The sequence below is a fragment of the Phoenix dactylifera genome, chromosome 1 (genome assembly GCF_009389715.1).
Source record: "Phoenix dactylifera cultivar Barhee BC4 chromosome 1, palm_55x_up_171113_PBpolish2nd_filt_p, whole genome shotgun sequence".
Classification (NCBI taxonomy): domain Eukaryota; kingdom Viridiplantae; phylum Streptophyta; class Magnoliopsida; order Arecales; family Arecaceae; genus Phoenix; species Phoenix dactylifera.
The window spans coordinates 38,724,765-38,748,815 of NC_052392.1; the positions used below are offsets into that span (position 1 = coordinate 38,724,765).

General features: G+C 37.9%; 1 protein-coding gene across 5 annotated transcripts in view; it reads left to right on the forward strand.

Moving 5' to 3' along the window:
- Positions 1–19,668, forward strand: part of LOC103719491 (non-lysosomal glucosylceramidase) — a 46,466-nt gene extending 26,798 nt beyond the window's left edge. For 3 of the 5 annotated variants that reach the window (XM_008808756.3, XM_008808757.4, XM_026809397.2), the window contains exons 4-20: positions 325–381; positions 514–584; positions 2,341–2,440; positions 7,980–8,047; positions 8,192–8,292; positions 8,385–8,488; positions 8,571–8,624; positions 8,836–8,891; positions 9,006–9,044; positions 9,206–9,350; positions 12,993–13,174; positions 13,257–13,327; positions 16,425–16,497; positions 16,579–16,640; positions 16,733–17,657; positions 18,188–18,478; positions 19,225–19,668. In XM_008808756.3, the coding sequence (XP_008806978.1) occupies positions 325–381; positions 514–584; positions 2,341–2,440; positions 7,980–8,047; positions 8,192–8,292; positions 8,385–8,488; positions 8,571–8,624; positions 8,836–8,891; positions 9,006–9,044; positions 9,206–9,350; positions 12,993–13,174; positions 13,257–13,327; positions 16,425–16,497; positions 16,579–16,640; positions 16,733–17,657; positions 18,188–18,478; positions 19,225–19,501 (2,676 nt within the window). In that variant the 3' untranslated portion in view covers positions 19,502–19,668. Of the gene's footprint in view, positions 1–324; positions 382–513; positions 585–2,340; positions 2,441–7,979; positions 8,048–8,191; positions 8,293–8,384; positions 8,489–8,570; positions 8,625–8,835; positions 8,892–9,005; positions 9,045–9,205; positions 9,351–12,992; positions 13,175–13,256; positions 13,328–16,424; positions 16,498–16,578; positions 16,641–16,732; positions 17,658–18,187; positions 18,483–19,224 lie in introns of those variants that run through there. The other 2 variants (XM_026809399.2, XM_026809398.2) reach the window with 2 other exon arrangements.
- The last annotated feature ends 4,383 nt before the right edge of the window (positions 19,669–24,051 follow it).

A 24,051-nucleotide genomic window follows, 5' to 3' on the forward strand; every position in this document is an offset into this window, starting at 1 on the left:
CTATCATGTCTGATCTGAAAGATGCATTTTCTTGTTGCCTAGTTCAGATGGGGTCCTCTGATTGACTGTGAAATCAGAACTTTGGTTTTCTTACCTTTGATTTTAGTTTATCTAAAAGTAATTTAATCCCTTACTATTAATATGGATGGATCATGAATAGATAGGTAGATGCATACATACATATATACATATATTGTGCATTTTTCAGAATCAAGTGTTTGTTATTGCATCGGCATGCATGGAATGGTAGGTATTTTGCATGCACTTTCTTTTTCCCCCATCACTGTCCAGAGTAGCTGACTCTTTTACCTTATTTTATGGAAGGCTCCCTTTATTTTTCAATTAGGCCGCCATTACATAGAAGAAACTGCAAAAGGACAGGTAAGCTATTCTTGAACTGCTAGTGAAGTCTGTTACATTGATAAATGTTTGATTCATGCTTTCTGCATAATTAGGCAATATTCCTATTTCATGATCTTTGCAACAACTTTTTGTCATTATTATCCTTTTCAGGTTGCACTATACGACCCCTTTAAAAAGTGGATGTCTGTGTCTTCTCTAGGCATTCCCTTAGGTGGCATCGGGTAGGCCTTTACATTTAACTGCTGCAAGTAATATTCTACGCATTTATTGACCTGCATCCATGTTTGATCTGATGCTTAGTGTAAAGTTCACAATAACAGATTATTGTGCAATCTGTTACCATGCCGTCCGTGCAAGTGGTAAAAGTTGCTTAGCTCCTAGTTACGCAATGCAAATCCACATGCAATCTTCCTTATGCTTAAGTTCACAATAACATGCTTAATTTCTATAACTAGGAGCTCTCCATGCAAGCTATGGAACTCATTTGTACATTAACCTGGCGAGTTATGTGTGTCCATAAAACTCTATGCATGCATGAGTGCATGTGTGTCTGTCTGTATTTGACAATGCAATTCATTATGCAAAAAAACAAGTGAAGTTAAATGCATATTAGACTATATATAACAAATTCATGTACAAGTGAATTGTAGCTAGAATGACTAGTGCAAAGGCCCATCAGGCTCTACAAAGGAAAAAAGGACGGAGGGGTAGTGATTCACCAAAATGCAATCCATAATATACAGAACAACTCCAAGGAGCGTTATTCCTGTATGCGTGTCATTTTAGGGCAATAAGCAACATTGTAAGGTCAGGGTATAGCAATGATTGCTAAACCGAGCCGAACCAGCCGGTTCCACCTGAACTGAGCCGACCCGGTCGACCAGATTGGTTCTTCAATGGAAAATGGTTCCGGCCGAACTGACTTGAACCGGCCGAATCGGCCAAAAATTGACGAAACCGGACAGTTCCGTTTGGTTTGAACCGATACCGAACCATACCGGTCGCCGACCAGTACGTGTCTCGATACTGGTTCGACGAACTTTGGGGTATGGTAAGGTGGAGGACGATTGCTAACCGTAGTTGAGCCTTAACAACTACATAGAGAAGAGTAGAATGAATGCTGGTGAAGAAACATTGCTAATTAATATTACGTATCAAGGATATAAAGGGGAAGGTTTGAGATGTTCTGCATTGCCATATCCACAAAAGATAATGAAAATATCCATGTTTGTGTGTGGTGGAACATTATTTTATGAAAGTTTAAATTGATTTATGTAGGAAATCAGGCTGTTCTTGTATTTCCAAATCAGCAAGTGTTATCTTTTGTTATTTACGACATTCACTACCTTTTGCATAGGCATGTTATTGTTTTGTGTTGGGTGGGACATTAATTTATAAAAGTTTAGAACTGATTTGTGCAGGAAATCAGGTTGTTCTTGTATTTCCAAATCGGCCAGTGTTATCTTTGTTATCTACAACGTTCACTACCTTTTGCATAAGCTTGTTATCATAAAATGCATGGAACCATTTCTAGGATCAGTAGTAAATGTCTGATCTAGAAAAATGGAGGTTGACCTGCCTAACAACCTACCTTACACATCTCATTTCTTTTTTTATAGTTTGTGCCATGTTACTGCTTTGCTGACTATATCGCATTTATGCTTGTATGATGCTTGCATTATGTATGCATGCATTTATAGTTTGTCTTGCTTTATCCAAGCTCTTTCTTTGAGTATCATATACTTGTGCCATTCATGACACATTATAGATAATAATTCTTTTAAGGGTATTCATCTCATAACTGTACCAGTAGATATGCGATAAATCTTGGTAGTGAGTTCTTTTTCAATTTAATAATTACTGTTTTGCTGTGATTATCTCAGAAATAATTTCTCAGTGACAAATTTTTGAATCCAATGCTTGGAATTACTGCAATTTCTATTTTTCCCCTTATGGTTCTAAAACTACAACTTTCAGTGCAGGTAGTATAGGAAGAAGTTTTAAAGGTTATTTTCAACACTGGCAATTGTTCCCCAACATATGTGAAGAAAAACCTGTTTTAGCAAATCAGTTCTCTGTAAGTTATTTATTGATGATAATATCATAAAGATTAATAAGTAATGCATTTTTGACAGGAATGCTTTCTATTTTATCTGCTTCTTACTTTTGTGACATTTTGAAACTATACCTATATAATTTAGTGAAAAAGAAAGATGTGAAAGAGACAAAGTCTCATTCAGAAGTAATAAAGAGAATCTAGTGTAAATGCTATGGTGTTTTGTTAGATGTACACATTTTTTGACTATTCCAAGTTTCCAACCATAGTATGCTAAACCAGGCCGAACCATCCGGTTCACCTTATACCGAACTGAACCGGTGCAGAATCAGCATGGTTGGGCCGTTATTTTCGAAAAAAGCCACGAATCGCTCCGAACCGAATGGTTTGGAGTGGAACCGGTGTGAACCACTCGGTTCGCAGCGGGTTGAACCAGTTGCACCCCCGCCCTCCCTTCTTTCAAAAATAGAGAGGCCTAAGAAGGCCTCCTGAGCCTTCTCATGAAGGCCATCTCAAAGTTTTCTTCATTTTCCTTTTCAAACCCCCTCCCTATTTTGCTAAAAAATCGGTGATTTCGACGATTAAAGAAGGGTCCAACCCAAAACGTGGTACAGTGGCTCTCTCCCATCTCATTTCTTTCCCTTTTTTTCCATGTCGAAAAATGTCGAGAAAATTGAAAAATAAAGGAAGATCACGCCAAATTTTTTGATTTTGGTATGATTTCATGATATATTGTAGATCCATGGATGATCTACATAATGAGACTAAATTTTTTAATTTTTATTAAATTTATAATTTTTAAATTAAAAATAAAATAAAATTTAAAAATAACTATAAAATTAGAAGCTCATTTAGAGGATGCAAGATACTCTAGATCTAAATTTGGTGTCCATTTATTTAAGTTTGGATGTGATCATGCATATAGTGGCCTAGGCCCAAATTTGAATAAAATTGAAAAATAAGTAGTCTTTGATACAGGTCCATGGACTGAAAAAAATATATGTAACATCCATTTTAAGATTATACATGGATTTGAGCTCAACTTAATTTGATAAAATTTTTATATTTTAAAAAAATAAAAAAATAAAAATATATATTTCATAAAAAAATATAAAAAATATTACTATATATTAGATAATTCAGAAGTATTTTCTGAAGTAGAAAACACATTTTTATGAATTTATGATATTATGATTATTTTTTACTTAAAAATTTATTAAAAGTATAAAAATAATAAAAATATAAAAAAATTATTACTATGCATTAGATAATTGAGAAGTATTATATGAAGTCAAAAAAATTTATTTTTTCATCATAACAAAATTTTACTATTTTTAAAAATTACTATTCATCGTGTAATTAATTGTATCATTGTATATTTTGTATCTTACTAATTGATTTTAGAATATTTTTTATTGCTTCTCGTAACATGCGAAGCTAGGATCATTGCTTTTTTTCTTTATATTTTGCTTTTGACCTAATGCTAATGCAAAAGGCTGGGAGTAGCAAATCTAATGATATAGATTTTTCAGATTTTTGCCTTCTTAAGGTAGCATTATTTTAGAGCAATGCCACAGTAATGCAGAAAAATTACTCCAAAATATCAGAAAACATTATTTACGGTGTACCGGGGTGATAGACACATCAAAAGGCATCAATAAACATCAAATTAAATCTAAAATTTTCAAAAAACCCAAACAATTGATTATTTTTCATTAAAGCTTAAAAATTAAAAAACAATAAAATAGCATGTTGGTTTGGAACTGGCACGCCATTGCATACCGTATATCGATACAGTACCGGTTCGGTACCATACTGAACTGATAGCCAACTGGTACCGATCACGGTACCGGTTCGACTAACCTTGATTTCAACATTTCTTAACGTGAATCAGTTTTGTTCATGTTTTTAAGAAAATTCTGTTATTAGATCAGTTGCGGTCAGTTTGTTCTCAATTATTTGTGCATACCATTGAAGCCTATCCCCAGATAAATGGAGTTTTCTCAACTTCTTGTCGAGATAGAATATGGCAGATTTTGCATGTGGCTGTCAACTTATTATTAAACCAATTCATCCCAAATTCTTAGCCAAGCAAATATAAAAAAAAAGAAAACTGTGCTGAAAACAGAAGACCAATTAGCACGTAGAAAAGTCTATCCTTTTCATCATAAATAAGTTCTTGTAACCAATAGGCCTGTTAACGAGCCGAACCGAGCCCGAGCCTGGGAGGCTCCGGCTCGGCTCGTTTCACAGAATCTCGGGCTCGGGCTCGGGCTTGGTACCGAGCTCTGTATTAGGCACAGCAAAGGCTCGGGCTTGCTTGGCACAGCAAAGGCTCGAGCTTGAGCTCATAAAGCTCGTTTCAATTACGAGCTCAAGCCCGAGCCCGAGCTCGGGGATAGGGATGGGGATGGGGATGGGGCGGGCAGGGGAGAGAAGAAAGAAGGAAAGAAAGAAAGAAAGAAAGGGAAGAAGGAGAAGAGAAGAAAGGAGGAAAGAAAGGAAGGAAGAAAAAAAGAAAAGAGAAGAAAGGACTCACCGGTTCGTCGTCACGTGCGGCAGCCGCCGGCTTTGGCCGCGAGCGCCGCCGACACGGGCGTCGGCCGCAGGAACGGCCGAGGACGCTGCGGGCTCGGCCGCGGGCACCGCCGGCCGTGGCCCGACCCTCTTGTGTGAGGGTCTCCTCCCTTGATTCGCCGGTGGAGGAGGGCTTCTCCTCCCCTCCTCTGTCGTGTTAGAACGGGAAGGAGGAGTCGGGAAAGAGAGGGAAAGAAAAGGGGAGAAAGGGAGAAGAAAGGGAGTCGGGAAGGTTCTTGAGAAAGGAGAAGAAAAGAAAAAGAAAGAGAAGGAGGGAATGAGTTAACGGGTTGGATTCGGGTTAACGGGTTGAGTCCGAACCCGAACCAATCTAATCCGATTTAAAGAAATTAAATGAATTTGGGTTAGCTTGGGTTGGGTCTGATCTAAATCCAACTGGGTTCAATCAGATCATGGAATGCCGTACCGGTCCGTACCGGCCGGTACGGGCCGGTACGTACCGGTCCGGCCGTGGACCGGTACCGGAACGGATAAAAAACCGGTATTTCCCGGTTTTTATCCGAACCGGCCGGTACGGGTGCGTACCGGCCGGTTCGGCGCCCGTACCGGCCGGTTCGGCGCCCGTACCGGCCGGTACCGGCCTCGTACCGGTGCGAACCAGCCGGTTCACACCAGTATGATTTTTTTTTTTTTTTAGAACTACAGCGCCGCGCGCTGTGGTTTTTGAAACCACCGAGTACCGGCCGGTACGGGACCGGTACCGGCCGGTACGGACCGGACCGGACCGGTACCGTACCGGTCCGGCCGGCCACCGGTACGCCGACCGGTACCGGTACGGCGGACCTTGAATCAGATTGGGATTTAAATTGATTAAGCCAAATAAAGTTTGATTGGGTTGAGTCCAAGTTTAATTGGGTTTGAACCCAATTAAATTGTTAATTAAACTGAGCCCTCATTTGGGCTAGTGAGTTGCTCGGGCTCGAGCTCGGGATCGGGCTCGGATTTAAACGAGCCTCATTTTGGGCTTGGGCTCGGGCTCGTTTGACTAACGAGCCGAGCTCGAGCCAAGCTTTTACCAAGCCGAGCCCGAGCAGCTCGGCCCATTAACAGGCCTAGTAACCAAGTAGCAACTCTCTGAAATACCCGAAGATTATCTAAATTGAAGAGGTTAACGCACAAGGTTTAATATTGGGAATTTCATTTACTTCTGAAGCACAGTTATAGCCCAAAGTGTCAAAATGAAAGACTGGCACTTGCATCCTTGCATTCATGATTTTCACATTTTATGCAAATCTATCATTTTTTCTATGATTTTGAATTTGTAATATTTCCATCAATAACACTCATAGTAGAGTTGGTATTGCTTATCTAAATTCGCCACAAATGTTTGCTTCTTGGATTTCAGATGTCAAATTCCTTTTTTCCTGGTGCACTTTTCATAATTTTGAATAGAACCTTGTTGTTCATGTCCTATTTAGCTAGTTTCAGAAATTAAAAAACATTCAGGATTTTGTTGCTCCCTATTTTGCTTGTTTCATTCAATCAGCTGACTGAATTGCTGGATGCAGCATCAGTAAGAAGTTTGATATATGCTATTGACCATTTGATAATTTTAAGTGAATATCATCAAATCAAGTTGTGCTACAATATTTCAATGAAAAGAAGAAAAATCAGAGTGTGGAAGCTTACTGAATACTGTTACCTTGAAAAGCGAAAGAAGGAAAGAACAATGTAACTTAGTAAAGTTTTATAGAGAAGTCCTATTTTTTGAGAGATGGGGTGCAAATCAATCGACCTCTTTCAGTGTGTATAGGTTGAGTCCAAGTCTTAACTATCACTAATAATTGTTTTTATAATTAGATATATTATTATATTATGACTTTTCTTGCATTAAGGTTTATAGTTTAGTAATTTCTTCTGATTGTGTCTGATTATTGATGCTTGTGCTCTCTACCCTTAGTAGGAAATCATATGCATCATGATCTATTTGTTATACATTAGCGATTTTATTATTAAATCATGGTAAATCCACTTTTGCATTTAAAGAGATATCTTTAATTCGATCTTTAATGAAGGACCTTATGCATGACATGCTTGTTAAATATGTAGTGACTATATCGATATCCATGTTTACTTGATATTTGCACTGAATTTACATTAATGGAGCTTTGTTGTCTCCTCCACATGAACATCTTTTTCCTAACACTGCATGTCATTTATGAACAAGCTCATTAGTCAATATGCACATGGTTTATGTTGTAACTCTTTCACATGCATCGGTATCTATAAGGATTTAGGACCTATACTGATGCTCTTTTTTTCTTTTCTGTACCTCCATGCTGGTGCCTAAACTTTGATTAAAATGGTCCCACAAGACTTTTCTTTGTACTGTTATTTCTATGTCTTTATTTGTAACAACATGACACATGTTACCATAAGTGATGGACAATGTTTCTCACTGTTGCTGTCTTTGTTCCCTCATCTCCAGCTTTGGCTTTACCTATGTTGCTTATACTCCAACACTTTTCAATATTCAAGTGTTACTTCAATAAAAATTTGTTGTCACTTTTCTTACAATTACTTAATTTCATTAGAAATGGTAATATATGATGCATTTTCATCCTCTCCAGTCTCCACCTTAAACTCTAGTTGCGGACAGTTGTTCATAAGTTCGGATGGATGGAATTTTATAAGCTTGATAATAACCATGATAGAGGATAAAGTGAGTATAAATGCATGTTCAGATGGTTAAGCCATGCATTCTTAGATCAAAGAAAGACCTTAATTAGATTGAAGCTTTAAACATGCCAGATATACATAAGAATATTTGAATGGAGGAAGTGAGAAGGGATTTGAAGATAGTTTCCACCAACAGGACTCCACTGTAGATAATAACAAATAGTAGAGAAGTACTTAGAGAGCTTATATGCAATAGATTGGATGTGGCTTCTTGTTTAATTAAGTTTACTTGCTCTTTCATAATAAGAAAAAAAATGTGAAACTAAGTATCATTTTTGTTTAGGTTTTTGTTTCACGCCCTAATGGTCAAAAGTATTCTACTGTACTGTCTCCAAGGAGCCCAGAGATTAAGTAAGCGAACTCTTTTATCTGACAAAATTGTCTTACTTTTGGAATGCAGTTTTGTGATTAAAATTTTAATTAAGACATTTCTAGATTCATTAATTCAGATTCAAATGGTTCTTATTTAGATTGACTCTGTTTCTGCGATATCAGAGAAAGTGAAAATCCTGGCATTGAATCTTGGGACTGGAATCTGAATGGCCAGAACTGCACCTACCATGCTCTGTATCCAAGGTCCTGGACAGTGTATGATGGTAATCATTATAAAAGGAATCAAAATATTAAAACTGATATGTCATCCAAAACCTTGTGTATCAATAGTAACTTTTTATCATTGTCAATGTAGGTGAACCAGATACAGAACTCAAAATAACATGCCGTCAAATTTCACCAGTGATACCCCACAATTATCAACAAAGTAGCTTTCCTGTTGCAGTATTTACATTTACGGTGCGGAAAGTAGTTATATTGAGTTTATTTTTTTTTCCATACACTAGTATAGTTTTCCTTAAGCTGCTTAATTTTTTTCCAGCTAATGAATTTGGGGAAGACTCCTGCTGAAGTAACACTGCTTTTCACTTGGGCCGTAAGTCCTATGCAAATACTTATTTTGCTGCTTCTTGACATTTTCTCCCTAATAGAATCTCTAACTGCATTTCCTTTAAATTCTATCAATCTATTTGATGTTGTATGAATGCTAATCGCTTTCCTTTGACTCCATAAATCTGTATTCTCACATTTCAATGCAATATTTATAAGAATGGGGTCTGACTTATTGGATTCCATTGTTCATACAGAATTCAGTGGGTGGAAACTCTGAAATTTCTGGAAATCATTGCAATTCCAAAATGAAGTAAGTTTGTAGACAAAGGGATTTCTTGACCATCTATTTCTTTCTTATACCATCAATTTTATTCATGTATGTATATCTAAGAAATATATTTCATATTTTATTGCATTATGCTAGAGTACAAGATGGTGTGCATGGGGTACTTCTGCATCACAGGTATCTTCAGAGTCTTAACTCCAAACTTAGCCACTACTCCATTAAGTGTTTCAATTCCTCAAAAATTACTTCGATATTCAAGGGGCATTAGATTGGCTCTAAATATATGAATATTCTTGTGTATGTTTTCTTTTCTGAAGCAAATGAATTTATAAATGCAGAACTGCAAATGGACAGTCCCCAGTAACATTTGCAATAGCAGCTCAAGAGACAACTGATGTTCATGTTTCAGAGTGTCCTTATTTTTTGATATCCGGGAATTCCAAGGGGTTTACAGCAAGGGACATGTGGGATGAAATTAAAAAGGTTAGATGGTTTATAAATTCTATTTGCAATTCTTTTGCTTTGGTATTCCCTGAATTTCTTTTCCTACCAAAGATTTCTCTTGCAGATTAACCCAATCATTTATAAAGATGTTCTCTTGCAACTTGACCATTTTCATATTTCTTGTATGGTGCATTTGAGCCATGGAAAGATACTCATGAATATCCTATCATGGTGCTCTATTACATCAGCACTTTGCGAGACATATATGACTCCTTATGAGATTATGAAATTTTAAAAGCAATTCCTACAACTTGACTATGCGCCAAAATGCGAGGTCCACAATCTCGGTACCTGGTATCGTATCGCTTCAGTACGATACGATACGGTATGCCTCTGCCTCAAAATAGCTCTCTAGCCATTTTTCTCAATTTTTATCTTAATATATCTTGATATAGGTCAGTACGCTTCGGTACGGGCCAGTACACATCTTGGTACATCTCAGTATGCCTCGGTACTGGTCGGTACATCTTGGTATGGGATGGTACATCTCGATGCGGAGTGGTACGGGATTTGTATTAACTCGAAGTTAAGTTTTGTACTTGTTTTCTCTTGGTACGGTATGGTAGACCATGCCAAAATGTTATTTGTTTCTTTCTTGGGGGTCAAGTATCAATTATATTATAGCTTAGAGAAAGCACAACATACAAGTTAATATTGGACTAGTACATTGTAAAATAAGGAGATATAGTGGGTATTTCTTTACGAGGGTGTTTGGTATGGGCCTAACAAATAGAAAACCATTTTCGAGCTTGAGTACACATGTGAAGGAAAAAAAAGGCAAAAACACACTTGCATGCACGCGCGTGCACATACACGGAGCATATGGGTAGCTTTTCTATCATTCTTTTATTTCACCTTTACATTGAATTCAAGTTGAGGTTATCTGATTTTTGTTTTAGTCTACATTGACTCCATTTTGCTTATATAAATTCAGAGATTCCTATCATACTATAGTCATGTTGGATTTATTTTATCATTCATTTATGTTTAAATCTGTCCTTTCTAGGACTCTTTGGCTTACTAAATACTAGGATTTCATTGATGACATAACATGCCTCAAAACACAAAAACACCAAACACAAGGATCAAGGTTTACCATCTCGATATTGGACTTCGTACCGGTACCATCCTATTACAATGTTGGTATGCGGTATGGTACGAGATGGTGAGGCGTATCGCGTGTCAGTATAGTACAACATTGCATATTGGTTCGATACCGGTAAGGTACAGATCTTGCAAGAATCTCAAAGGGCGCGGATCTTGCAAGAATAAAGTGCAATCTCTAGAACACATGAAAAATAAAAATCATGTTAGGCCAAATTTAACAAAGTATTGAGAGTGACTTGAGACAAATATGATCACAAGAAAGTTTTTGAATCTTGAGAAGATTATGATTCTTCTTCGTAGTGACACCATTTTTCTATAATGTGCTCACAATTGTTAAGATTGATGTAAGAGCAAAACATATTGCCAATCTTAAAGAAGAGGTACTCCCTGCTCATTGATGTAGGAAAGATGAAAATGTTGGGACCTTTTTTTTAAAGTAATATCGAGGATGGAAATCTAGACCTCCTTCAAGGGCAAGCCCATAGGGGAGAGGAGCCGACCAATTGAGTTAATAGTTCATGGTGAATGTTGAGACTTGGAAAGATGGATGGTACAACTAAAGAGGATTGTGAAGTGTATTGTAGGAGGCACAGAAGCTTCCCTAAGGAGAAGGTGAAGTAAGATCAACTAAGATGGTATGACAAACAGAATTTTGTAGGAGTTTGTAAGGAAGTTGATATGTACCTAAGGCAAGGTTCGCTGTACCGGTCGGTACCAGTCGGTACCGAGCGTACCGTATCCGTACCGATGGGTACCGGTATCGGTACACCAATGTCGGTACAGTCGGTATCGAGCGTACGGTACCGTACCGACACTCGATACGCCTATACTAGTGCAGCACCGGTACGGGGTTCGGTACCGGTACGGCGAACCTTGACCTAAGGTAACATGAAAAGAAGTTTTGTGAGGATTTGGAAAGTTTTTCAGTAACACCAGAATTGGATCTCAACAAAACGATTATTAAGGATACATAAAGCCATATGCCATATCCAAATTAATTAGGATAAAGCTTGATGGTCATGGTTATTTTAAGTACTCTTACCATCTGAAGTAGGCTAAAATAGCTAATGAATGGAAGCAATAAAATCTTGATAGAGGCAGAAATTATCAAGATTTTATGAGTTACATCCAGGTAATGCATGGGAACAAGGTTTGCTGAGCTAGTACTGAGGAAAGTACCAGCTGGCGGCTGGTTTCATATGGTACTGATACATATCATATTGAGCTGAGTTATACCAGAAATGGGGGAAGGAGATGGAGAGGGGGGAGAGGGAGAAGGGGAAGGAGAGGGAGGGAAATAGAGAGGGAGGAGGGGCAGAGAGGCACAATCTCATCATCACGGAGTCAAAACCCTAGTTAGTATTATTATTGTGGAGTTGTTGTCATTGCAAAGTTGGTGGTAGCACCGAACAATTGAGAGAGGGGGGCAAGGGGAGACGAAGCTTTTAAGAGTAGAATCAAGAGAGAGGGAGAGAGGGGGGAAGAGAGCCGCATACCTCAAAGCCATTATTGTCTCTGTGTTGTTTGCAGCAGTGGAGCATTGAGAGATAGGGGCGAGGGGAAAGGAAGCTCCTGAGAATAAAATTGAGAGAGGGAAGGGACCAGGAGGGCAGAGAGGGTTTTATGAAAGAAGGGAGAATTGGATCGACCCACCAAACTATCTCGGTAACCATTATGTCCAGTTTGGTACACCTCAAAGGTTTTGCTTTGAACCGTCCGGTTCGCACCAATTTCACTTCAAGCACGGCATGTTGCCCCAAACCATCACTATCTGCTTTGGGATTGTTTGGAGGTCCTTTCATGAGACATTAAAGAGATACATGATAAAATTAACCACTTTTGGAAGGCAAGAGTATTAGATCTCATATAGTCATATATTAGGAGTCAAAGACTCTTGAATTTACTATCATGAATCTAAGTGAAGTGGCATGATAGTCCAATTAGGAACAGGAATCCAATTTCAGTTCTGTAATCTCATAGTCTGGTGACAGTAGAGGACAAACAAGTACAGTTGCAATGTAATCCTGCATCCAGAATACTTTCATAGTATTTGAAATCAAGATGCATACCCTTGTTTCCTCTGCCTATTTTTCATTGTCCAATTCATTTGCTGCAGATGTGACCTAGAAATTCCAAAATTTCGTTAGCTGTTTATCAGTAGTTTTTCTTTTATATCCTAATTTGTCATTAGGCCTCTCGTGAGTATGTTTTTAAATATTTAAAAAGAACCTTATTATCAGTAGCATACTTCCTTTTTTGTGATTGTGGTATTATCTTATGTAAACTGTACCCTTACAATTATTGTTACTGTCTACAATTGTATTATCTGAAATTGTTTCTCTTTCCTTATCAACTCTATTATATGTTCATGATGTGCATAGTGTTATATGTCAACGTTCAACCAATAGGGAAGTTGCATTAAATAGAATCAAACTTTGACGTCAAGGCTCGACACTTGCTGTTAAGTTTCCCACTTTGTGTTCACAACTTTGCCATTTTTTTATATTGCGCTAGCATGGATCCTTCTGCCACCTTGATTACATGGACACACCAATGCTGTCGGAGCCAGGATCGTCTATTGGAGCTGCTGTTGCAGCTTCGGTGACAGTACCATCTCAAGCAATTCGGACAGTTACATTTTCTTTGGCATGGGCTTGCCCAGAAGTAAAGTTTTCTAGTGGAAAGATTTATCACAGGTGAGTGGGTCAATTCTGGTATAACAGAATATTGAGGAGATATGCAATTTCAATGATTTTGCTGATGAAAATATAAAAACAGGCGCTACACAAAATTTTATGGCACTGATGAAGACAAGGCAGCTGCAAATCTTGTTCATGATGCTCTTATCGGTAAGCTTTCTTCAGAGAACTCATATGATCATTGGGATTTTTTCCTTATAGAACTATGATAACTAGCTCTTGTACATCTACTTCTGACTATTTTGGCAAGCATTTATCCTTGGAAAGTATATAAATTGTTGATTGGCGGAAAAGAGCCGCAAGCAGTTTCTGTTAACTAATCAATTGAACCCAAAAGCTTAAGCTGATAGGCAAAGGGTCAACAAATATTAGGTTCAACACCCCTGCTCATGTGCAGCCCTGGTTGTGGAAGGACCATGTTGACTGAAATGAGTGAAAAATAACAAAAATAGTGGCTGAAATGAGTCAACGAATAACTGGGATAGTTAAATAAATAATTAATATAGAGGGTATTCAACTTGCAACCTCCAACAAACCTAAGTTTAACTAGCCTATTGACCCCTAAAGCTATAGCTGATTGGGGAAAGGTCAACAATGTATGTAAGGCTTAACAGTTTGATGGATGTTGATATCATTAAGATTGTGTTTTGGTGATCCCCATGTGCGTGGAAAGAGTTTGGAATATGTAAAGATGATTACGTAATGCTAGCAAATTTTTTGAGCATTAAGATGAAAACAGATGTGGATAATTGCAATCATTTTGAACAAGGTTCACCATCTCGGTACCGGACCCCGTACTGGTGCCACACTAGCACAATGTCGGTATGTAATTTTTTTGGCATACCGAGTGTCGATATGCCATCCGTACCGGGTACCGGTACCAAACCGGTATGGTACGGTACGCCCCATACCGTCTGGTTCAGGCTAGTATGGCATACCTTGATTTTGAAGAAGATTTATGGCTGGTCACCTTTTGATACTTCAAAAGGCCTATCAAGAATCAAGAAAGATTTTGCGAACATGATTTTTTTAGCTTTAAACTATCTGGAGATATTGTATATTACTACAGAATACTCACCATATGTCCAGCTTAACATAGGTGCAAGATTCTCCTTTTTGGGGCCAATCTCTTTAAGCATCAGTTTGTATCATATGATACTCTGTCCATGTCAACTTTGTACTGTTTGGTGTTCAACAATATTTAGCCATGTTGCTTGAAGCATAAAGTTTTTAAGCATAAAGTTTTTAAGCAAACATGACATCATCCAATGCTTATTAATTTGGCAGGTAACTGATGCTTTTCTTCGACAGATTCATTTTAATTTTTAAGGACTAAATGCATGCTTTATATGACGAGAACTAACCTCAAATTCATATTAAGTTGTTTTTGTATAAAATGATTCATTATAGTAACATGGTTTATTTAATCATGAACTAGGTTCCCTCTGGACAAAATCAATGAAATCAAAACAATTAATATAAATCTTGTATGATTTGATAGAAAAAATAACATTATAATTTTATTACTATATCCATTGTATAATACATACTGAAAAAAGAAAAGATATTGAGAAATGGATAGGTTGAATGCTAAATCAAAGTCCACATCATCATCAGGTCAGAGATCAGAAGACAACTAGCCCATAGCCCCATACAATTGTCTAACTTATGTTTGTGCCGTAGTTTTCACTGATTCACCTTTCTTTATTTCAGTTGTGATGAACGTGAGATCAGTTTGTCTACTTATTCGTAGTCCAAGTTCTAGTTTTAATGAAAAATTAATAGCTAGTTATTGATTATGTTGCTTAAGAAGTATCTTAAAATGTCATAAATCGAAGTGTTTTAGAAATCTTATTTTGAATTTTAGTCCATTACTCCACACAAAGCACGCATTTATCTATCTTTTATTTTATATGAACTTGTAGAAGTGTATTTTGAGGAGGCAAGGTAAAATAAATAGGTAGAGTGCCCACATGGTCATGACTCATGAATATATAATAGTAAGTCAGCTTCCCAGAAGAGATCTATTTCAAGATCTGGCAGACTCCCAAAAAAATGAAGTGTACATTCCAACGTTTGTCAGCAGAGTTTACAGTATAAAAGAAGGCTTAGAGAACAAGTTGGTCATGCATTATTTTTTAGAATATGTTTGTGTTAACAATAAATACCTTCAAGGCAATATTGACTTTTGTCTAATACCAAGGAGTCAATCCCTAAAGCCATTTAGTTTTAAAGCATTTCAGTAGTGTTAGTTGTTAACTCTATAAAGAGCCACTTCAGGCTCTATTTGGTTTCCAAGAAAATGAAAGAAATGAAAAGCAAATTGAAAGACAAAAAAAAGAAAAGAAAATTGAGAAATTTCTCTTGTTTGGTTAATATTAGGAAAATCGCAAAATTTTAGAGAAAGTTGTTGGATGTAAATTAGTTATTCTGATTGACTAACCTTTCATTATGTTCTCTCCAAATCACTTCCTATCGGAAAAATTTTGGGCCTCTTGGTGAAAATATTTGACCTTAGGATCTGTTTGGTTGCCAAGAAAATAAAAGAAAAGAAAGAGAAATTTGTGGAAGAAAAATGTTGAAAGAAAAGAAATGAAATTTGAGTATTTTATCATGTTTTCTTGAAGTATGAGAATTGGAGAGGAACTTGTTGAGAATGTGGTCAAGACATTATTAAGTTAGCTTGAGTCATTTCCTGCTTGTCATTTACTTTCAAAATCTCTATCTTTTGGAGAAGAGAAATTTTAGACTTGTTGAAGAAAATTTTCACTCTATAATTTCTCTGACTTTCTCTTCCTGAATTTACATTTTATTATCAAACAATGGAAATGAATATTTCTTCACAACAGACTTTCTTTTCTTTCACTTTCTCTGCAACCAAAAAGAGCCTTGATTTTCTTGTCTCTCCTTGATTCCGATAGAAAAGAAGATTCCCTCCAACGAACTTCATTTTCTCCACTTTCTCATGAATGAAAATGGAGCATTAAGAGACCATAATTTTGCTTGAGCAGATAGAGAACAACAAATATGTATGGATTCACATATTGACTGTAGAAGCTGCTCTAACGGAGCCCTCTGAGTTGTGATCTGCACAATATTTTTTTTTTCCGAGATTGTTACAATGAATGTTCCACCAAAATATAATATCATTATACTTAGTTTAATTAAAAATCTTATCTTGGTTATTAATATGAACATTTTTTATCTTGGAATTTCATAAATCTTTTCTCTTCTTGTTTTAACCTAGAACATCACCATTGGGAGTCTCAAATTGAAGATTGGCAAAGACCCATTCTGCAAGACAATAGGCTTCCAGAATGGTATATTCGAAATTTCTCCCCCATTAACCAACTTCTTATCTTGCAGCGGAAGCAATCTGAACTTTTTATGGTTCTATTCAGGTACCCAATCACTTTATTTAATGAGCTCTATTATCTGAATGCTGGAGGATCAATTTGGACAGGTAATATGGGATTTTTAATTGATTATTTATGTTGCCCTAATAGATACAGTTTAGTTTGTTATGTAAGCATAATCAAATTTTCTGTTATTCAGATGGATTGCCTCCATCACAGAGTTTGGCAGCAATGGAGAAAAGGAAATTTGCCCTAGATATGTCCAGTTCAGAATATAAAGAAATGAATGGTTTCATCCCAATAAACAATACAGCTTCTGATATCCTTAACAGCTTGTCATCGATAACTAAGAAGTTAGATTCTCGTATTGCATCAAGTGCTGCTCTCGGTACGTCATTGCTTCAAGAAGGAGAGGAAAATATTGGTCAGTTTCTCTACCTTGAAGGGGTAGAGTATCACATGTGGAACACCTACGATGTCCATTTCTACTCATCATTTGCTATGACCATGCTATTCCCCAAACTTGAACTTAGCATCCAAAGAGACTTTGCAGCAGCGGTAATGATGCATGATCCTTCGGAGAAGAAATTATTTGGTGGCACGTTGGTCCCAAGAAAGGTTCTTGGTGCCGTTCCTCATGATCTTGGAACAAGGGACCCATGGTTTGAAGTAAATGCTTACAACATGCACAACACAGATAGGTGGAAAGACTTGAATTCTAAGTTTGTTTTGCAAGTTTATAGAGACACAGTTGCAACAGGTGACAAATCCTTTGGTCGAGCTGTTTGGCCTTCTGTCTATATGGCAATGGCTTACATGGATCAGTTCGACAAGGATAAAGATGGAATGATTGAAAATGAAGGTTTCCCTGATCAGACCTATGACGTATGGTCAGTTACTGGTGTGAGTGCTTATACTGGGGGCCTCTGGGTGGCTGCTCTACAGGCTGCTTCAGCCATGGCAGGTATTGTTGGTGACCAAGCTTCTGAAGATTATTTTTGGAATAGATATCAGAAAGCAAAAGTTGTATATGAAAAATTATGGAATGGTTCTTACTTTGAATATGATAATAGTGGTGGATCAATAAGCTCATCTATTCAGGCTGACCAATTGGCTGGACAATGGTATATTCTGAATCTCTGATAGACTTGCTATACCTTTTCGCTACTCATCTGAACTTGCTGTCACTTTGAGATTTGAGATATTTGAAATGAAATGCTATATTTTCTTTGTTTATTCTTACTGCTAATGGATACATTGATGGCTGTAAATTTCTAAACTTCTTATAGAAGTTTGTTTACATGCTTTCTTTTTTTTTCGCTTGAAGAATGTAATATGCATAGCCTGCATTCTATATTGTTTATTCTCCTTGCCATAACATTATATTTTGCTTTATTTCCTAGTTCTTCCATAGTACATGGGTAGAATATTTTGCAGCTAGCTGTATTATCCTAATTCTTGCCTTGCTGTATTTAGCTGTAACTTGATATGATGTCACATCCATTTCTACATTGCACTGTATATTCAGGAATTTCAATCCATCAGCATAGCCAACCTTTTCTTCTACATTATAAATTAAGATGTTTCACTTATAGCTATTGTAATTACTTTGGAGTTTGCTGTAGTGAAAATTCATTCATACACTCCCTTTTAGGTATGCTAGAGCATGTGGTCTTCTCCCAATTGTTGATGAGGACAAAGCACGAAGTGCATTTGAAAAGATTTTTAGCTTCAATGTCTTAAAGATGAAGGATGGGAAGCGAGGAGCAATTAACGGGATGAGACCAGATGGTACTGTTGACTTTTCATCACTGCAGTCAAAGGAGGTATGGTCTGGAGTGACATATGCTGTTGCAGCTGCAATGATCCAAGAAGGCATGACAGAAACAGCTTTCAAAACTGCGCAAGGAATATACGAAACAGTCTGGTCTGAAGAAGGACTTGGGTAAGCTTTGACTTCTCTTCCACTTCTTTATAGGACATTGGGATTAAACTAGTTGTACTTTGACAATAAGTTCTTGTTTGTTAGACAACAACTCCATCATAGCAGACTGGGTTTGAAATTTGAATCTAGGCTGATTGCTGATTGTTCTTTTTTCATTTCTCTGCATTATGAATTCATATGTACAGCTAAAATGATCGGATTAATAGAATGGGTCAACCTAGCACTTGTGGGACATAGCAGTCCAATTTGATATTAGAATCCTGCTTAGAGTATATTATTTATGTGGTATCAGGACAATGGGGAAGTCTTGTACTTCTATATTTGGATTGTGTTGATTGAGGTTTCTAGCAGAATGGGAAAAACTGGCAGAATTTTTTTCACTGAGGTCTCGACCTGACATGGACTTATTGGTATGACTGAAGTTATCTGTTCCTCATGTTTCTTTTCCCTGCCATCTCTCAAGCTACCTTGGATTTAGATTTTTGCTTCAATAAGCAGCCGTTGAAAATCATATCTGCACTACTTAATACATGTTTTCCAAATTAAGGTTACATAATGCATGTTCTTCTTGTGCTCTTAGTGGAAAATCTCTCTCTCTCTGTCTCTCTCTTGTGCATGCGTTAGAGAGACCATCACATTTTATGATATCGAGCTTGTTATATATTAAACTACCTCCAAAAAAAGAATGTCGTGTTCTTGCTTCTACTTTGTGTTTATGTTTTCTTAATTTTTAATTCCAATCACAGGTACTCCTTTCAGACTCCTGAAGCATGGAATACAAAAGACGAGTACAGGTCTCTGCAATATATGCGCCCTTTGGCCATATGGGCAATGCAATGGGCATTATCCCCACCAAAGCTCTGCAAGGACGAATCAAGGACGGATAGAAACAGAGATTCGACCACTATGAGCAATGTGGAATTCTCTAAAGTTGCTAAATTTCTCAAGTTGCCAGAAAAGAAAAATACTAAAAGGACACTTCAAGTCATCTTTGACATTGCTCGTCAGAAGCTATGGACATAATAATGAATCATCTAAAACTTCTTGCTTGGACAGGCAGATGAATTTATTATTTGAGACATTTGAAATTTGATCGGAATGTACTAATAGATTATACATGCAAAAACAGTAGTGATTATAAACAAATAAATGACTATTGTCAGTTTATAATAGAGTTATTGTTACTGTCACGTCTCCGCCTGCGCAGGGCACGTAAGGCACCTAGTGCCCATATGAGAGGGGAACACGAGGCTCCTCTGCCAGATATTATCCGGTTCTGGGGCCCGCACACGCACACACACGCCGCTCAGATCTCTCCCCGGTTTTGTTTTCTATCCAAAACGCGTCTGCAGGATTTGGAGACACCCGTCTCATATATCTAGGCTCTGGAACGAGTCTAGCCGATGTGGAATCTTTCATTCACCCATCCTCGGACTAGAGTCATTCTTAGCTCTGATACCAAAATATCACGCCCTGCCTGCACGGGGCATGTGAGGCACCTAGTGCCCACGTGGGCGCCACATGAGAGAGAAACTTGGGGTTCTCCTGCCAGATATTGTTCAGTTCCGGTGCCTGCACGAGCGCACACGCGCCGCTCAGACCCTCTTCGGTTTTGTTTTTTATCCAAAATGTGTCTGTAGAATTTAGAAACATCCGCCTCATATGCCTAGGCTCTGGAATGAGTCTAGTCGATGTGGGATCTTTCAGTTACTAGATTGAGTCAAGTTGAAGGGAAAGTTGCAAGGTGAAAGTCAAAAAAGTGAGTCTTATGGAAGAAATTGTTTGTATAGTGTTTAATGTTGCTTTGCAACTTATTATGATTTGTTTTGTCTTGCACTACTATTTTGCTTGCTTGTCTCAATAATAATCATTGAAGTGACCGAGGAAGCATCCTTCGTGTTGATCTGATCAGGCAGCATGAAGAATTTTCTTAACATGCTCAACTTTTTAATTTCTCAAAAGAAATTTAGAAGATGGAAAAATTGCAAAATTAGAGCTTAAATCCCATTTTATTTCATTGATGATCTACAATTAAGGCACACATCATCTATTTATAATAGTGAAATCCGTTCTTGTATAATTCAGATCAAATTTTTTTTCTAATTCTAACAGGACTCTCTTTCCTAAAATAGATATAACTAGTAGAAATAAACTTGAAAAAGCTAAAATTCTTCGAGAGGTGAATCTCGACTTTTAATCAACTCTACATTCTATCTTTTTGCTTGATTCTTCTCTAATTGGAAAATATACCTGGTCAAAATCTTATCTGAAAAAAAAAAATGATTTGATCGGTCCATCAACTTGCCCACAACCACAAAATAAAGGGTAGTAGCATGCGAGCCACGGATTCCATCAACTTCTAAGTTTTATAAACTTGAGTCAAAAATAAAATTTAAAACAATTAAATCTGGGCAACCACACTATAGTTTTGGTGAATGAAGGCCTCCTTTTTTGGGGAAAGAAATGATGCTATCTTCCACAAGGGCATTCTAGCCCATTTTTCTCGTCATACAAGAAAAGACATACCATGTCTACGTAGGGAGATGGCATTGTTCCCTAAATTCATAATTTATACAATTAAAAGAGAAGATCCACCATCTCAAATATTTTTCACCATCCAAGACTGATCAAACAAGGGAGCTAAGAGTTGAGCTTTTAGGGATTGACAAAACAAGTGGACATTTACAATGACTCAAAAGATCAATCAGCAGTCCCGTCGAAGCCGTACAGTGACAAAGATCAAATGGTGATGATTAATTTGGTGTGCATTAGCAAAAGTAGCACAAGCCAAACCTGGTCGATTAAGTGCAATGGGTTCCTGAGCCACCAATCCATATACCATGGGTCTGCACATAGTACCTATTATTTCTTTGTAAGAAAGAGGGGCCAAGCCCCCAGAGATATGAGAACACATCACAGATTCACAGCCTAGCAAACAAGCAGCCTTGTGCATTCAGAATGTACAAACCTAAATGAAGCATTCGAAGACAAACCAAAATACACTTATCAGCATACTTTTAAGACCACTGTTGTGCTTTACTACACATAACACAAGGGGAACAGAGGGAACCAGAATGAATAGACATAGAAGTTCTATGGTAAAACATCCATAAAAAAAATCTTGAAAAGCATGAGTCTCAGGGACCAAATTAATAAAGCCTAAGATCCTAGATGTTAAAAAATGAAAACTGCATCCAGAGCTTTAATACTAACTCCTAAATGGCATCAGTGGTGACAATACATCTGGACAGGATCATACTGCGCATCAAATCCAGGCTGCGGAGATAAACCCTTGGTGCAACCAATCGGTGCAGTCTCTGGATGGCCATCATAGGCTGACTAACGGGATATGAACTGCTCATAGACTGTTGGATTTGATGGAGGCTGCCCATAACTTCTCTGTCCATGACCTGCCTGACTGTTAACTGGGGCTTCCCTGTATCCTGAACTTGAAAGGCTATCGCCATAGCCCACATCAGCTGATCCTCCTTGGTGCCAACAGTTTACATTATTTGGGACTTGTTGATCTCCATTGCTACGTTGGGATGATGGATGCTGCCACAAGGACCAGACTGTGTTTCATGTTGAATGTAGGAAGGTACTGCCGAGCACCTGGTCCATACCCAGGAGCAACGTGACCACCATGTCGAGAATAATCAGCTGGTGAAGGTTGGCCATACCCATAGGTTTGGCTGTAAGCAGGTGCAACTGCCCCACAAGACAATGCCCATAGTCCTCTGGTAGATGGTGTCCTCGCTGACTGGCTCCACCATAAGCAGGCTTGCTATAAGGTCCAGGCTGATGGAGATAGCCTGACTGGGATCCTGGCTGAGAGCTTATGGGATGTTGTCCACAGAGCTGCTGAGTAGGTGCTTGGCTGTCGTGCTTGGGCTCATCATACCCCATCCATAGTTCTGTTCGTTAAGGACAGATTGTGTGTATGGAGTTGGTTCTCCATAACCTGGAGCTTGTGGCTGCACATCATTATGGTTCACAGAGTTGGGTGACTGGGTGTTCAATGGCTATACTTGTCTGTAGTAATCATAGCCACCTATCTGTGGAGCGTGAACAGGAGGAAAATGATGCGGGAGCGTGGAGAAAAGAAGGAAGACGCAACGCTGTCAGAACTGAGGAAAACTCAGAACTTGGTGAACGCCGCGAAGATCACGCGGAACCCTGCTTTGGAAGGAGAATCAATCCTCAAAAAAGGCTGCCGTGGGTGTTGGATCGTCCTGTAAAGGCCTGTATCAAGGCGTCCAAGCAGGAGGTTCAACGAAGCAAAACAAATCAATCCAAACTCGGTTTTGTGGAAAAACAGGGCACGGGAAAATATATAGGGGATACGCTGAAGCCTCAAGCGCTCCTCTCTTCATTCACGACGGCTGGAAAAAAAAAAAAAAAAAAAAAAAAAAAAAACCAAGAAGAAGGGCACAGCCCCTTCCTACGATCCTTATATAGGATCACAAAGACAGCCTAATTCCTTTGGACCCAAAGAAAGCTAAACCCAAACCAACAAAACTTCTAATCCCAACTTAAGCCAAATCCAAAACAAACATAATTCAGCAATCCACAAAGACTCCACACTCGGTCCAACCAAAATATAATTCTAAAACAAAAAGAACTCCTAATCACGGCTCCACGGCTGGGTTTTAATGACGTTCATCCCTACCACACCCTGAATTCCAGAGATCTTCCACGTCCAACGCTCTATTCCCCTGTTCCACGGTTATTGTTCGATGGGAAGAAGGTCCTATTCGATGGGGAAGGACCTGTCCTGCATCAGCCCTCTCCACTTGAAAACAACTCGTCCTCGAGTTATTGTTTAGATATAGCTGATTTTCGATCAATTCACCTACCTCCTTTGATACAATGAGAAAAGACTTCCCCTCCACTTTAGAAGCTTCGAGGGTAGTACTTTCATTCCCTGGCACTAGTAGAATCTTCTTACATTGCCAATGAAACATATAAGTGATATCTCGACCCCTGTATGTAATATCCATATCATACTGCCATGAACGTCCTAGTACACCATGGCATGCATCCATGTTTACCACATTACACAGAACCTTGTCCCTGTAGTACCGCCCAATCGACAGTGGCACCCTGCAAATCTTGTATATAGATGCAGACAACCACTCTTATATATATATATAATCAAAATCAATCTCCCGAATTTATTTTCCATAAAAAATCTACTTTGACTTATCAAATTTTAAAATATTTGTTGTCCATGTAAACTGATAAATTATACTCATTTTTTAACTGGTATACAAACACTTCTTTAGATTTTTTTACCTAAAATTATAAAAAATTTGATCTTGCTTTTGATAACCTTTGAATAGGTGCAGAGATATGGAACAAGTCGTAGTCCACAGACCAATATGAATCAAAGTTTCAACCTTATGCTATCAGCATCCAGTAGGAAGCAAAGAAAATACATGAAAATTTAAATTTAAGAAGTGTTGAATTAATGTAAGCTATATGCAAATAGACTGTCCACTTCACCAATGCATCATAAATCCAAGCCTAATCCTTCTGTGTTGTCCAATCAGACTCCAAATAGAAAGAGCCGT